Source organism: Artemia sp. Qi Xiang Cuo, chromosome 9, assembly GCF_049724085.1.
Source record: "Artemia sp. Qi Xiang Cuo chromosome 9, ASM4972408v1, whole genome shotgun sequence".
Taxonomy (NCBI): Eukaryota; Metazoa; Arthropoda; class Branchiopoda; order Anostraca; family Artemiidae; genus Artemia; species Artemia sp. Qi Xiang Cuo.
This window is the reverse complement of record NC_142802.1, coordinates 73,982,702-73,997,735: the sequence shown is the minus strand read 5'-3', so window position 1 is coordinate 73,997,735 and position 15,034 is coordinate 73,982,702. Positions and strand designations below refer to the sequence as shown.

At 37.8% G+C, this 15,034-nt stretch overlaps 1 protein-coding gene across 1 annotated transcript in view; it reads right to left on the bottom strand.

Annotated features, from left to right (window-relative positions):
• The window catches only part of LOC148949019 (immunomodulatory peroxidase-like), a 151,220-nt gene that overhangs the window by 47,665 nt on the left and 88,521 nt on the right, over nucleotides 1–15,034 (bottom strand). The window contains exon 11 of the mRNA XM_089094867.1: nucleotides 13,707–13,857. Coding sequence (XP_088950993.1) covers nucleotides 13,707–13,857 — 151 coding nt within the window. The remainder of the gene's footprint in view (nucleotides 1–13,706; nucleotides 13,858–15,034) is intronic.

Below are 15,034 nucleotides of genomic sequence, written 5' to 3'. Positions count from 1 at the left end.
ATACAGGGCATTATTGAACTATATAATCACATAAATTCTGAGAACCCCAACGACCAGTACAAGATATAAGTTCATAAATATCGCCTTTGATAATCATTATGGTCCCATATACCATATGACCGTATAGTTATGATATTTGATGACCCCAAAAAATTATTTATGTGTCACAGACACACGCGTCGAATCCCTTTCGACCATCTCTCGGAATCCATCCTATCCCCTCTGTGTGGAAAGTTCATCTTTGTTATCCCATGAATTTTACGAGATAATTTCTGAAAAATGGACCTGGAAACCCACCATTGAATTACAGAAACCAAAACTAACCCCATTGACTAACTCTCAGTGACAGTATACCCCTCCCACAAGTTAAAGACAATATGTTGAAGGAGTCACTATATTTTGATGTCAAACTATTCCAAATCCAAACTTCAATTCCCCTGTGATTAACCTAGGAATCACCGCAAAGGTTAATAGACGCAAGCCGCGAACTAAAAATTTTACAAGAGAACTGTGAACCCTAAGTGCACGAATGAATAATTTTATCCGAGAAATACATTCTCTATGTGCCTTAAAATATCCCAAAAAATTATATGACTGAGAAGAAAATGAACGCACTCCCAGTGTTCGACCCCTTAATGACAAGGCACCATATGAACTATCAAAAAGCAGGTGAGAATAAACTCTGATAGCATATTCCCACACCTGTAGTTGGAAGTATCATTTTCCATTTGACAATTAAAGAAAGCTTGTCGTGTGAACACAATCATGGTCGAACTGTTCCATGAAGAAACTATATTGTAAGTGCTTTAAAAATTTTGCCAAGACGAAATTAGTGAAGGACAATAATTTACAACAGAAGGATTGAGTACGCTAAACGGATATGAATGGTGATGAAATAGATGTGAATTTACATATGTTACTTCTTAACAATTTTGATAACTCAAAAATCCCAATATCCTATCATTAACGTTGCGTAGCAAACATCCCCAGTTAAAGTGTTCTAATGTTACCAGTGAACATGGTAAACCCAATATTGCGTGTTTTAAATCGTTCTTATATGTAGTGTTAGATGTCCAGATATAGTTATGTGTAGCGTTTTCGAGCTAATCATTTAATGTAGCGTAGATAGAAAAAAAGTGTGCCCTATAGACAGCAATATAAAAAAAAGCCTTGTAAAAGGTGAATTCAAAAAAAAATATGATGTAAAGGTAGAATAGCCCCAACCTTGTTGGAAATGTAAAAGTAATCAGTGTTAGATGTAGAAAATAAAAATCCTTAGCATAGTAGCTAGGTTAGAACCATGAATAATCTTAGTCAGGTAGATGAATTTAAGGTAGGAATGTAGAATAAAATAAGAAAAGTAATAGAGAAAACTATTAGCACTCCTGATTAAGCCAAACATAAGTATGAAATAATTATTTAGAGTAAGTAGTTAATAAATTGCGAACATTTCAAAAGCCAAAAGGCAAGCAAGTCCTAATGACGGGACGTCATTAAATAATGGGAAGGGTAATATGTACCGTGAGTAAAATGCGATATATTTCAAATACAAAATTAAAGTTCCTTCTTTCTAAGGATAATTCCGACCTCCTCTGAATAAGTTAAATCTAGTTTCAAAAAAAGAAAAGTCCTTAATCTGCAAAGAGAAAAATTGTATCATCCTCAGACAAAGAACGGCACTATCCAGCTTTGAATTTCGCCGAGAAGAGTGGTAATAAAAAAACTACAAATTACAATGTTTTCGCAGGAAGTCTTAAGGGATAAGAGTGTATGAACTTCTAAATCATCAAAAATATTTAAGACAGGTTATTGGACGGAGGGTTTGGCCCGCCTCAGGTCTTCGGCCAATCTTGGAGTAGCTCACACGGTACATGTTCAGGACTTAGGATATATAGTGAAGAAAAGTGTTTTTCGTTCTCTCATTATTGTCGACAGAATTATTATGGCATTCAGGCATTGCGATTCAAATTATTATGCAGTTATTGTAGAGACTTGGTTATTATTTGCCGTTATTTGAAGTGACACATTGCTGTACACCTGAACATGTAGGTCTCAATAAAACCTCTGCTTTTCTATTTTATGCTTATTTTATTTTATATGCCTTGATCTTGTCAAACTAACAGTAAGTACTTCATGGGTCTCCAACGTACGTCCACATTGAATCCGATCTCCAAAAAGCTTGAGGAAAAGAGGTCACATATATATGGCTACACATTTTATTTTCCCTCAATAATTGAGGGTGGCGCGATCATAAACTCAACTTTCTCATTATTTTTGTAGCTTGCCTGGCCTATTAAGTAGCCTAAGAAGAATCACCCGGAAAGAACTGGCGCGATCGGTACACCGCTTTAAATCATAATATTACATATGACACAGTACTTAGCGCTATAAGTGGCGCTATCGGAGAACTTATAAGGTGTAAGTTCACGGCTTTAAAGCCTAAGATTAGATTTGACGCGGTCAATATTTATCACCACAATTAAGCCCTGTGACCAATTTCTTTTATCGCTACATGAGGGTTGTGGGGGATTGTCCTCCTCAAAAACATGTTTTCTATCTGAAAATCAACTACGCTGAACAAAATGGCTATCTTAAAATTTTGATTGGATGTTTTTGGGGGAATGATGGGCGTGCGGGGGGGGGCTAGTTGCCCTTCAATCACTTTCGACTATTAAAAAGGGCACTATCCCTTTGAATTTCTAATCAAATGAGCCTTTTTTTAAGTTTCTACGACAACGCCTTCTATAAAAACCTTATATGCCCCCAGGGCATATCTTAAAACCCTTGCCCGGACGGTTCTGGGGGAGTGTCCTCCTCAAAAAAATATTTTCTATCTGGAAATCAACTACGCTTAACAAAATTGATATCTCAAACTTTTGTTTGGTTGTGGTTGGGGAAATTATTGGCGTGGGGGGGGGGGCTAGTTGCCCTCCAATCACTTTCGACTATTAAAAAGGGCACTAGCCCTATAATTTCCAATCGAATAAGCATGTTTTGAATTTTCTACGACAAAGCCTTCTATAAAAACCTTATATGCCCCAAGGGCATAACTTAAAACCCTTGACCTGAGGGTGGTGGGGGAGTGTCCGCCTAAAAAATATGTTTTCTATCTGGAAATCAACTACGCTGAACAAAATGGCTATCTGAAAATTTGATTGGATGTGTTTGGAGAAATGATAGGCGTGGGGGGGGGAAGAGGGCTAGTTACACTCCAATCACTTTCGACTATTAAAAAGGGCACTATCCCTTTAATTTCCAATTGAATAAGCATGTTTTGAAGTTTTTACGACAACGCCTTCTATAAAAACCTTATATGCCCCCAGGGCATAACTTAAAACCCTTGCCCTGAGGGTTGTGGGGGAGTATCCTCCTCAAAAATATATTTTCTATCTGGAAATCAACTACGCTGAACAAAATGGCTATCTGAAAATTTTGATTGGATGTGTTTGGGGGAATGATGGGCGTGGGGGGCTAGTTGCCCTCCAATCACTTTCGACTATTAAAAAGGGCACTAGCCCTTTAATTTCCAATCGAATGAGCCTGTTATGAAGTTTCTACAACTACGCCCTCTATAAAAACCCTAAATGCCCCCAGGGCATAACTTTAAAGCCTTGACCTGAAGGTTCTGGGGGAGTGTGATCCTCGGAAACATATCTTATTTCTGGAAATCAACTAGGCTGACCAAAAAGGATGTCTCAGAATTTTGATTGGATGTGTTTGGGGAAATGAGGGGCTTGGGGGGGGCTAGATGCACTCCAATCACTTTCGACTATTAAAAAGGGCACTAGCCCTATAATTTCCAATCGAATAAGCCTGTTTTGAAGTTTCTACGACAACGCCTTCTATAAAAACCTTATATGCCCCCAGGGCATAACTTAAAACCCTTACCCTGAGGGTTGTGGGGGAGTGTCCTCCTCACAAATAAATTTTCTATCTGGAAATCAACTACGCTGAACAAAATGGCAATCTGAAAATTTGATTGGATGTGTTTGGAGAAATGATAGGCGTGGGGGGGGGGAAGAGGGCTAGTGACACTCCAATCACTTTCGACGATTAAAAAGGGCACTATCCCTTTAATTTCCAGTCGAATGAGCCTGTTTTGAAGTTTCTACGACAACGCCTTCTATAAAAACCTTATATGTCCCCAGGGCAAAACTTAAGACCCTTCCCCTGAGGGTTGTGGGGGAGTATCCTCCTTAAAAATATATTTTCTATCTGGGTAATCAACTACGCTGAACAAAATGGCTATCTGAAAATTTTGATAGGATGTGTTTGGGGGAATGATGGGCGTGGGGGAGGGGGGGGGGGTTAGTTGCCCTCCAATCACTTTCGACTATTAAAAAGGGCACTAGCACTTTAATTTCCAATCGAATGAGCCTGTTTTGAAGTTTCTACGACAACGCCTTCTATAAAAAACTTATATGCCCCCAGGGCATAACTTAAAACCCTTGCCCTGAGGGTTGTGGGGGAGTGTCTTCCTAAAAAATATATTTTCTATCTGGAAATCAACTACGCTGAACAAAATGGCTATCTGAATATTTTGATTGGATGTGTTTGGGGAAATGATAGGCGTGGAGGGAGGGGGGCTAGTTACACTCCAATCACTTTCGACTATTAAAAAGGTCACTAGTTCTTTAATTTCCATTCGAATGAGCCTGTTTTGAAGTTTCTACGACAACGCCTTCTATTAAAACCTTATATGCCCCCAGGGCATAACTTAAAACCATTTGCCCCCAGGTCAAAACTTAAAACCCTTGCCCTGAGGGTTATGGGGGAGTATCCTCCTCAAAAACATATTTTCTATCTGGAAATCAACTACGCTGAACAAAATGTCTATCTCCAAGTATTGATTGGATGTGTTTGGGGGAATGATGGGCATGGGAGGGGCTAGTTGCCCTCCAATCATTTTCGATTATTAAAAAGAGAACTGGAACTCTCGTTTTCCAATCAAATGAGCCCCTTTTGAAGTTTATACGACGACCCCTTCCATATGAAGTCCCTCTGGAAAAAAAAATAATAAAACATTGGAGCCGTTTGGCCTTTACTATAGGCTACAGCGTTGCCTCTGATTATGAAGGCTTTTGACTGTGTTGATCATAAGATTTTATTGGCTAAGCTTGAAAATGCTGGAATTTGTTTTAAAAGTCTAAAATTGATTGCTTCATTTCTTGAACGAAGAACGCAAAGAGTAGGGCTGGGCACAGTCCTGTCAGAAGAGATGGTAGTAAAGTGTGGTGTGCCACAGGGGTCTGTGTGCATTAATGATATAAATGAACGTATCAAGCAAATGTCAATTTCAAGGTACAATGATGGCCTGGTGCGAGCAATACTTCCAAGTTTTGCTGATGATGCTCAGTTTAAAATGGCTGCGAAAACAGAAGTGGATGTGAAAAATGGCATGAAACAAAGAATGGTGATAATCGAGAAGTGGATACGAGTGAACAAACTGCTTTTTAATCAGAAGAAAACAATGTTCATTTTATATGGTAGAAGGGCAAATTACTATCCATGGATTGAAGAAATTGAGTTAGTAAATGGAAGTATAAAACAGACAAGTATTGTAAGGTATCTTGGTGTAATGGTAGATGTATACCTAAGTACTAAATTAGCGTACTAAATTAATAAGTACTAAATTAGCGAAAAATGTTGGAACTCTGCAGAAGCTGAAAAAATCTTTTCCCAAAAAAGTCAATAGAATTTTATATTTGTCTCTTATTCATCCATATTTGTTGTACTGTGTTACAGTTTGGTCGTCGACGTTCACCAGCCATTTGTATCCACTCCGTGTTTTACAAAATAAAGCTGTAAGAGTTTTGACCAATAACTTTTCCCAGAATAGATCGAGGTATCACCAATTAAAAATTTTACCATTCTTTGGTTTGGTTAAATTTTATGTAAATTTGTTAATGTATAAATTTTTTTCTAATTTGTCACCTGCATGTTTTTCGGAACTTTATAATAAAAGGGAACATAATTATGAAACTAGAAATGTTGACTTAGTAAGAACGCTGGTTCCAGTTACTACTAGATCTAAATTTTCTATTAGGTATATTGGGCCTGAAGTATGGAACAGGCTTCCGGCGGAAGTAAAAGGTAAGAAGGCACCTTGAGGAATTTCGTGCTTTTTTGCGATGTATTTGTTTTAACCAGTATTGTAGACATGGGTTAAGTGATTGATCTGGGAGTGAGTATATGCTTGTGAGTGTTAAAAGGGAAATTGATTTTTGTGTTGATTAAGGTGATTGCCGGTACATGAAAGGAAGCATGATGAATCATAGAGTATGAGTGTGGGATTCCTTTAAGTTCCCTGTAAAAAAAATTATTATCTTTAGAATATTGATTAATTGTTTAGTAGGGGTGGAGAAGGGGAGGAGGAGTCAGAGAGTTCTATTCCCCCGAGGAAGTGTATTAGTGTTTTAGTTGTTGAAGCGTCCCTTTTTTTGGTAATCCCAAACACGCTAATATGCGTCGGGACCTATTTTGATATTGTTAGTATTATATGCAGTTTTGTTTTGTTAGTATTATATGGAGATTTCTATGATGTTTTTTGTGACCCATTTGTTAAAAATAAAAAGAGAGAGAGGTGTTGAGGAGGGGGAGCCCCCTTCATATACGTAATAATTTCTGTTCGTTTTGATTTTGCTCCTTACTTTCAGTTGATTTTTTTTTAATTTCTGATGGTTTTTAGATAATACCAGGAAATCTGGCTGCGCCTCCATGGAGAAAAATCCCTTCCAATGGAATTATCCTCTAGATCATTCAAACCCAGTGAAAATTAACCCCGGAAAATTACCCTTAACACCTCCGCGCGTAAAATTGAGACGGAAAAGATAAAGCAAGACATCAAAACAATTTTGCATAGGAATTATGGCAAATTCCCCCTGGAAACTTTCCTTTTCTCACTGCAAAATTTCTCCTGAGAAGTTCAACCCCTAGAAACTGCCCTCCCCATGGAAAATTGCCCCGTAAAAAAACCCTCGGCATAAAATCCCCCCTCTTCACCCGAAAATGTATACATACTTCCCAATAAAAAATATGCATAAACAATGGACGAATTTTATAACTTTAAGGACCTTTCCCCTGGGGCGTGGGGTGGGGTTCATTTTATATCCAAAAGTATAGTTATTGGGCCTTTTAACTATGATGAACAAAACGACTATCTCTAAATTTTGATCGGACATTTTTGGGAAAAAGGGGCGGGGGAGGGGGCCAAGTTGACCTTGAATCTTTTTGGTCACTTAAAAAGGACACTAGAACTTTTAATTTCTGTTTGAATGAGCCCTCATCCATTATTCTAGGACCAATGGGTCGATACGATCATCCCTGGGTAAAACAAACAAAAAAACAAAACAAATAAACACGCATCCATGATCTTCCTTCTGACACAAAATGGAAAATTTCACGTTTTTGCAGATAGGCGGTTGAAACCTCTACAATAAGGTTCTCTGGTATGCTTAATATAATGGTGTGATTTTCATTAAGATTATTTTACTTTTAAGGGGTGTTTTCTCCCTTTATCGAAAATAAGGCAAATCTTCTCAGGCTCGTAGCCTTTGATAGGTGTGCTAAACTTAATGAAACTTATGTATTTGGAATCAGCATAATAAGCTAATTCTTTTGATATTTCTATTAGTATTAAAATTTCATTTTTAGAGTTTTGTGTACAATTGAGCCATATCGCTCCTTACTTGATTAATTAAAAAAAAACTTTTTCAACAAAAGAAGTTTTTCAAGAAAGCAAAGAACTCCATTAAACCAAAAATGAACAAAAATAGAATCAAATAATCTACCAAGCATACAGCTACCGTAAATCAGTATCAATCAATAAAAGAAACCCAAAACGAACAGAAATTAAAATAAATAACAGAGTCAAACTCAAAAGGAGCGGAAATTAATATGAGCAGGCTTCAAAACCCCAATGCCTTCTAAAAGCCAGAATATAATTTGTATTTTAATGAAAAAATTCAAATGAATGTGCATTGTCAGTTTTATATACATACGCTGATATTTATTTCTTAAAATCTTAATTAATTTTTGATTTCTTAAAGCTATAAAAGTGAAAACACTTAAAAGAATTTTTTTTAACTAAAGTACAAATTATACTCTGGCTTTTATTGGCAACCAGCATACAAACAGTGGGTTTTGATTTAATTTTAAAGCAACATTTGGTTTTTAAGCATAATGGACAAATTACATAGCTGTGGGGGATTGACCTGCCGAATAACCCTAGAGATATAGTTACTAGACCATTCAGCTATGCTGAACAAAATGGATGTCTTATAATTTCGATTAGAAGTGTCTGGAATTATGGGCGAAAGAGGAGAGTTGACTGCCCTCCAATCATGTTTTACTCTTAAGAGGGCACTAGAACTTTTAATTTTCAATTAAATTAGCTCCTTTAAAATATCAATGATATTACTAGCTATGACAGAGCATCACTGCCCATGTCATTAGCCATATGCCCTATAGTGCTTATATTTCCTTTTAATACCTGCAGGAATATAGGTTTTTAACCAAAAGACAATATTTGCATCACAATACTAATGCTTCTACTCCTACAACTACTGCTACTATTACTATTACTGCTACTACTACTACTACTGCTACTAAAGCGAAGACCACTATTATAAAATGTACTCCAACTGCTACTACTACTTTTACTAATGCTACTTCTACAACTAATAAACCTAAGGTTATTCAGGCGGAACTTTTGGGCAACATTGTAACTGTATTGAAATAAATCGAAACACACTATGCTCATATAGGTTGTCAAGACGACGTATCAGCAATGTTTCAGGACCGGTTAATGGTATTAAGTTAAAAATTGCATGGTGGAATGAAGGGAGTATTGAAAAAAAGTGCTATTTGGGTACTGAAACTAATGCTACTAATGCTACTACAACTATCGCTACGCATAATTACTGAACCTTTCAACAATGCTGAAAAAACTGATGTCTCAAAACTTTGTTTGGATATTTGTTATGGGAAATGATTGGAGTGGAGGGGGGGGGGAGTTTTTCTCAAATCACTTTGACTCTTAAAAAGGGCACTATAACTTCCAATTTAAAATCAAATGAAACCCGTCTGAATTTAATACGACCATCCATTCCATATAAACCTTATATGTCCCCAGGGCATAACTTAAAGAACTTGCCCCAGGGCTTTGGGGGGAGGGGAGTGCCAACCCTGGAAGCATTGTTATATGTTCTTTGGACAATTTTAAACAAAATTGCCACCGAATAATTTCAATCAGATGCATTTGGTGAAAAGAGGGGTAGTTGGGTGGGGGGTTGCTACTTGACCTCCATCACTATTGACTCTTAAAATGGAACTAGAACTTCCAATTCCAAGCAAATGAGCCACCTCTAAAGCTTATATAACCATCCCTTCCGTATGAACCTTACATGCCCAAGGGGCATAGCTTACAACCCTCGCCCTCAAGCTCTGGTGGTTTGTATCAACCTCAAAAGCCTCAGCATATGATATAGGGACTATTTTGAATAAAAGGACTGTCTCAAAATATCTGCTGGATACATGAACATGACGACATATCTCAGGAAAACATGACGTCTTTGTGTGTGTGGGATGGGGGGGGGGGCTAGCTGCGCCCTGATCACTTTGACTCTTAAAAAGGGCACTAGAACTTATGATTACCAATCCAATGAGTCCCCTCCAAAGCATAAATGAACCTTATGTGCCCCAATGACATAACTTACAACCCTTTCCCTGAGAGCTGTAGGGGGGAGAAGGTTGTCTTCCTCATAGACATAATTTCCAAAACCTTCATCTACGATGAATAAAATTGTTATCTCGAAATTTTGATTTGAGGTGATAAGGCAAATGCTGAGCTTGGAGGGGGGGGGGGGCTGTTTGCTCTCAAATCACTATGACTCTTAAAAATGACACTATAACTTCCAATTTCAAATCAAATAAGCCCCATCTGATGTTTGTACGACCACCCATTCAACAAAAACCTTATATGCCCTCATAAAATAATAAGTTAAACAACAATCCCTTCCATAAAGACCTCAAATACTCCTTGGGCATAACTTAAAACCCTTGCCCCTAATATCTGAGGTTTTTTTCAAACCACAAAAGCCTTGTTACATGATATTTAGACTATTTTAAATAGAAAGGCTATCTAAAAGTTTCCATTAGATGGATTTCGGGACAATACGAAGTGTGTGTGTGTGGGGGGGGGGGGGGGTAGCTGCCCTCTGATCACTTTGACTCTTAAAAAGAGCACTAGAGCGTTTGATTACCAATCCAATGAGTCCCTTCTGAAGTTTATAGACCACGCCTTCTATAAAAACCTTATAAAAAAGGCACTAGTCCTCTCAATTCCCAATCGAAAGAGCCCGTTTTGAAGCTTCTTCGGTAAAAACTTCTATAAAAAACCTTATATACCCCAAGGCCATAACCTACAACCCTTGTTCTGAGCGTTATGGGGGGGGGTCATCCTCAAAGACATAATTTCCAGACCTTTCAACGATGTTAAACAAAATGGCCGTATCAAAATTTTGATCGGAAAAGTTTGGGGAAATGGTGGGCGTGGAGGGGGGTGGGGGGTCATTCACCCTCCGATCGCTTTTGACTATTAATAAAGGCAATTAAATGAGCCCTTTTTGAAATTTCTAGGACGAAACTTTCTATAAAATCCTTATATGCCCCCACGGCATAAGTTAAAACATCTGCCCTGGGGGTTTCGGGGGGTTTGTCATTCTCAAAGACGTAATTTCCGGATGTTCTAACTACGTTGAACAAAATGGCTATCTCAAAATTTTGATTAGACGTGTTCGGGAAATGGTGGGCGTGAGAAGGGGGGTTAGTTGCCCTCCAATAACTTTTGACTATTAAAAAGGACACTAGCCCTTTCAATTTCCAATCGAATGACCCTTTTTTGAAGTTTCTACGACAACACCTTCTACGCTGAACAAAATGGTTATCTCAAAATTTTGATTAAATGTGTTTTTGGAAATGTTGGGTATTCTTGTCACTTTCGACTATAAGAAAGAGCATTAGCCCTTTCAATTTCCAATCGAATGAGCCTTTCTTGAAGTTTCTACGACAAAAATTTCTATAAGAGCCTTATATACCCCCAGGGTATAACTTACAACCCTTGCCCTGAGGGCTGTGGGGAGAGTGTCATCCTCAAAGACTTAACTTCCGGACCTTTCAACTACGTTGAACAAAATACCTTTCTCAAAATTTGATTGGATTTGTTTGAGGAAACAGTGGGCGTGAGAGGAGGTTAGTTGCCCTCCAATAACTTTCAACTATTTAAAAGAGCACTAGCCCTTTCAATTTCCAATTAAATGAGCCCTTTTTAAGTTTCTACGACAACGCTTTCTATAAAAACCTTATATACCCCAAGGGTATTACTTATAACCCTTGTTTTGAGGACTGTGGGGGGGTTGCCATCCTCAAATACCTAATTTCCAGAACGTTCAACTACGTTGAACAAAATGGCTATCTCAAAATTTTGATTGGATGTGTTTGGGGAAGTGGTGGGCAGTTGGGTCAGTTGCCCTTCAAACACTTTTAACTATTAAATAGGGCACTATTACTTTCAATTTCCAATCGAATGAGCCCTTTTTGAAGTTTCTACGAAAACGCTTTCTATAAAAATCTTATATGCCCACAGGGCATAACTTATAACCCTTTCCCTGAGGGGTGTAGGGGGAGGGGGGTTGTCATCCTCAAATACCTAATTTCCAGAACTTTCAAATACGTTGAACAAATAGCTTTCTCAAAATTTTTATTGGATGTGTTTGGGGATGTGGTAGGCGTCAGAGGGGGGGGGGATAGTTGCCCTCCAATCACTTTCGAATATTAAAAAGGGCGCTAGCACTTTCAATTTTCAGTCGAATGACTTCATTTTGAAGTTTCTATGACAACGCTTTCTATAAAAACCTTATATACCTCCAGGGCATAACTTATAACCTTGCCCTGAGGGCTGTGGGGGGAGGGGGTTGTCATCCTAGAATACCCAATTTCCAGAACTTTCAACTACGTTGAACAAAATAGTTATCTCAAATTTCGATTGGATGTGTTTGGGGAAGTGGTAGCCCTGAGAGGGGGGTTAGTTGCCCTCCAAAAGCTTTCGACTATTAAAAAGGGCACTAGCCCCTTCAATCTCCAATCGAATGAGCCCTTTTTGAAGTTTATACGACAACGCTTTCTATAAAAACCTTATATTCCCCCAGGGCATAACTTATAAGCCTTGCCCTGAAGGCTGTGGGGGGGGGTTCATTCTAAAATATCTAATTTCCAGAACTTTCATCTACGTTGAACAAAATGGCTATCTCTAAGTTTTTATTGGATGTGTTTGGGGAAGTGGTGGACATGAGAGGGGGGTTAGTTGCCCTCCAATCACTTTCGACTATTAAGAAGGACACTAGCCCTTTCAACTTCTAATCGAATGAGCCCTTTTTGAAGTTTCTATGAGAACGCTTTCTATAAAACCGTATATGCCCCCAGGGCATAACTTACATCCCTTGGCCTGAGGGCTCGGGTGGGGGGGGAGAAGTGTTATCTTTAAAGACATAATTTCCGGACCTTTCAACTACGTCGAACAAAATGGCTATCTCAAAATTTTTACTGGATGTGTTTTGGGAAGTGGTGGGTGTGAGAGGGGTGTTAGCTTTCCTCTAATCCTTTTTAACTATTAAAAATGGCATAAGCCCTTTCAACTTCTGATAGAATTAGCCGTTTTTGAAGTTTCTACGACAATTCCTTCGATACGAAGTGAGCCCTTTTTTAAGTTTCTATGACAACACTTTCTATAAAAACCTTATATGTCCCAGGGGTTTAACCTACAACCCTTTTTCAGAGGGATATGGGGGGGGGGGTGTCATCCTCGAAGACATAACTTATGGACCTTTCAACTACGTCAAACAAAATGGCTATCTCAAAATTTTGATTGGATGTGTTCGGGGAAGTGGTGGGTGGGACAGGGGTGTTAGTTTTCCTGCAATCACTTTCAACTATTAAAATGGGCACAAGCCCTTCCAGCTTTTGATCGAATGAGCTTTTTTTGAAGTTTCTACGACAACTCCTTCGATACAAAGTGCCCTGGTCTAAAACAGAAAAATCACAAAAAAAATAATACATTGTAGCAACATCGTTCTTTACTTAGGCAGCACTATTGCGCTGCCTATGATAACCGCAATACCCTAAATGATACTAGTAATATATTAGTAATACCCAAACAACTAGATAATACTAGCAATGCCCAGAATAATTCTTAGCAACTTTAATCACTCAGTATTATAATTTTATGGTGACAATCCCTTGCTATATTAATGATTTCCTTTTAATTCGGGGAAGAAATTTACTTAGCCAAATCTGCTATCGATAATTTTGTTTGGCGGTAAAATCACTGTCTTAAAAGGAAAAATCTATGTTTACGATTGTTCACACTATGTTGAATTTTTGAATGCAAAGTTTAACTAAAATTGATGAAAACTGAATGAAAAAAAGAATAAAAATCAAGGCATTCAAAACTTCCAATATGGAAGTGTTTAGATTTTAGACGATTCCTAAAGTAGCCCACGTGTCAGCACATTTACTCACCACGGTTTACCATAAATTATCATTGCACCTAGAAAATACTCAGCTACATAAATATAACTATATAAATAAATATAACTATAAATTTTTATATAGCTATATAAATATAAATCAAGGGTTTCTATGCCATTTACCTCTTCCGTTATGGAGCTGTCAAAATTTTGAGACGATTCCTCAAGCAGTCCGCGCAGCAGGGCATCAACTTGCCCTGGATTCATCATGAATGAAGGATCATTGAACATCTGGCTTAGAGTCACTGTATGGTCATTTCGTCGGTCAATCATACTGTAAATAGATATTCCGATTAAGGGTCTCAGTTTAGCTTTCAAGGTGTGAAGACCTCTGTTACAGAAAGATTCGAAAAAAAGTGGATGTATCGCTTAGTTTTCAGTGAACAGTGTTAAAAGTTAAACTACATTGTAGACAATAAAGTCCAGTACAGGAAGGCACAAAATCCGTCACATTATTCGAATTAATCTGTGTATTAATCTCCAGCAAATTATGAAAGCAATCCAGTGAACATTACCTTCCCAAGGCAAGACCATAGTTTTCGCTAACCGGGTTTGACTTTCGCTTTCACCAGTGACAGTGACTATGGCTTCTGGGAATGATTAAATAAAAAAAACAAGTTTTTTTAACTGAAAGTAAGGAACGACGTTAAAACTTAAAACGAACAGAAATTATTCCGTATATGAAGGGGCTGTCCCCCTCCTTAACGCCTTGCTCTTTACGCTAAAGTTTTTTTATTGTTTAAAAAAATAGAGTTGTGAGAAAGTCAAACTTTAGCGTAAAGAGCGAGGCGTTGAGGAGGGGGACAGCCCCCTTCATATACGGAATAATTTCTGTTCGTTTTAAGTTTTAACGTCGTTCCTTACTTTCAGTTAAAAAAACTTGTTTTTTTATTTAATTTTTGAACGTTTTTGAATTAATGCAGGTTTTGATTTTGGCTCACCGTACATGAATAATTAAAACAAAATTTGCATATTATATTTGGTTAAATGGCTTTTTCTGAAACTTGTTTAATTTTATTTACGAACGTTTTTATTAGTAATAAATATACGTAACTTAGAATTAACTTACGTAACGAACTTCTATATTCATAAATTTTTAACACGTATATTAGGGGGTTCGCCCCTAGTCAATACCCTGCTCTTTAAACTATAGTTCGAATTTTTTTCCAGTTCTTTAAAAATGACCTCTTAATCACAATCAGTTGATCAGTTGAAAAACTTGTTCTTTTTTATTTAATTCCTGATCTTTTTCTTTAATAATGCTGGGAAATCCGGCGCCCCCTTCATAGCAATGTCCTTCCATATAGCCCCCGCCCCTCTCCGTCCCCCACCTACCAGAACAAAGCACCTCAGAAAAAGTCTGTATACGTCCCAATAACCAATACTATATGTTAACATTGAGTAAAGTTCATAACTTTCAGCCCTCCCCCTGGGGACTTTGGGGGATCAAG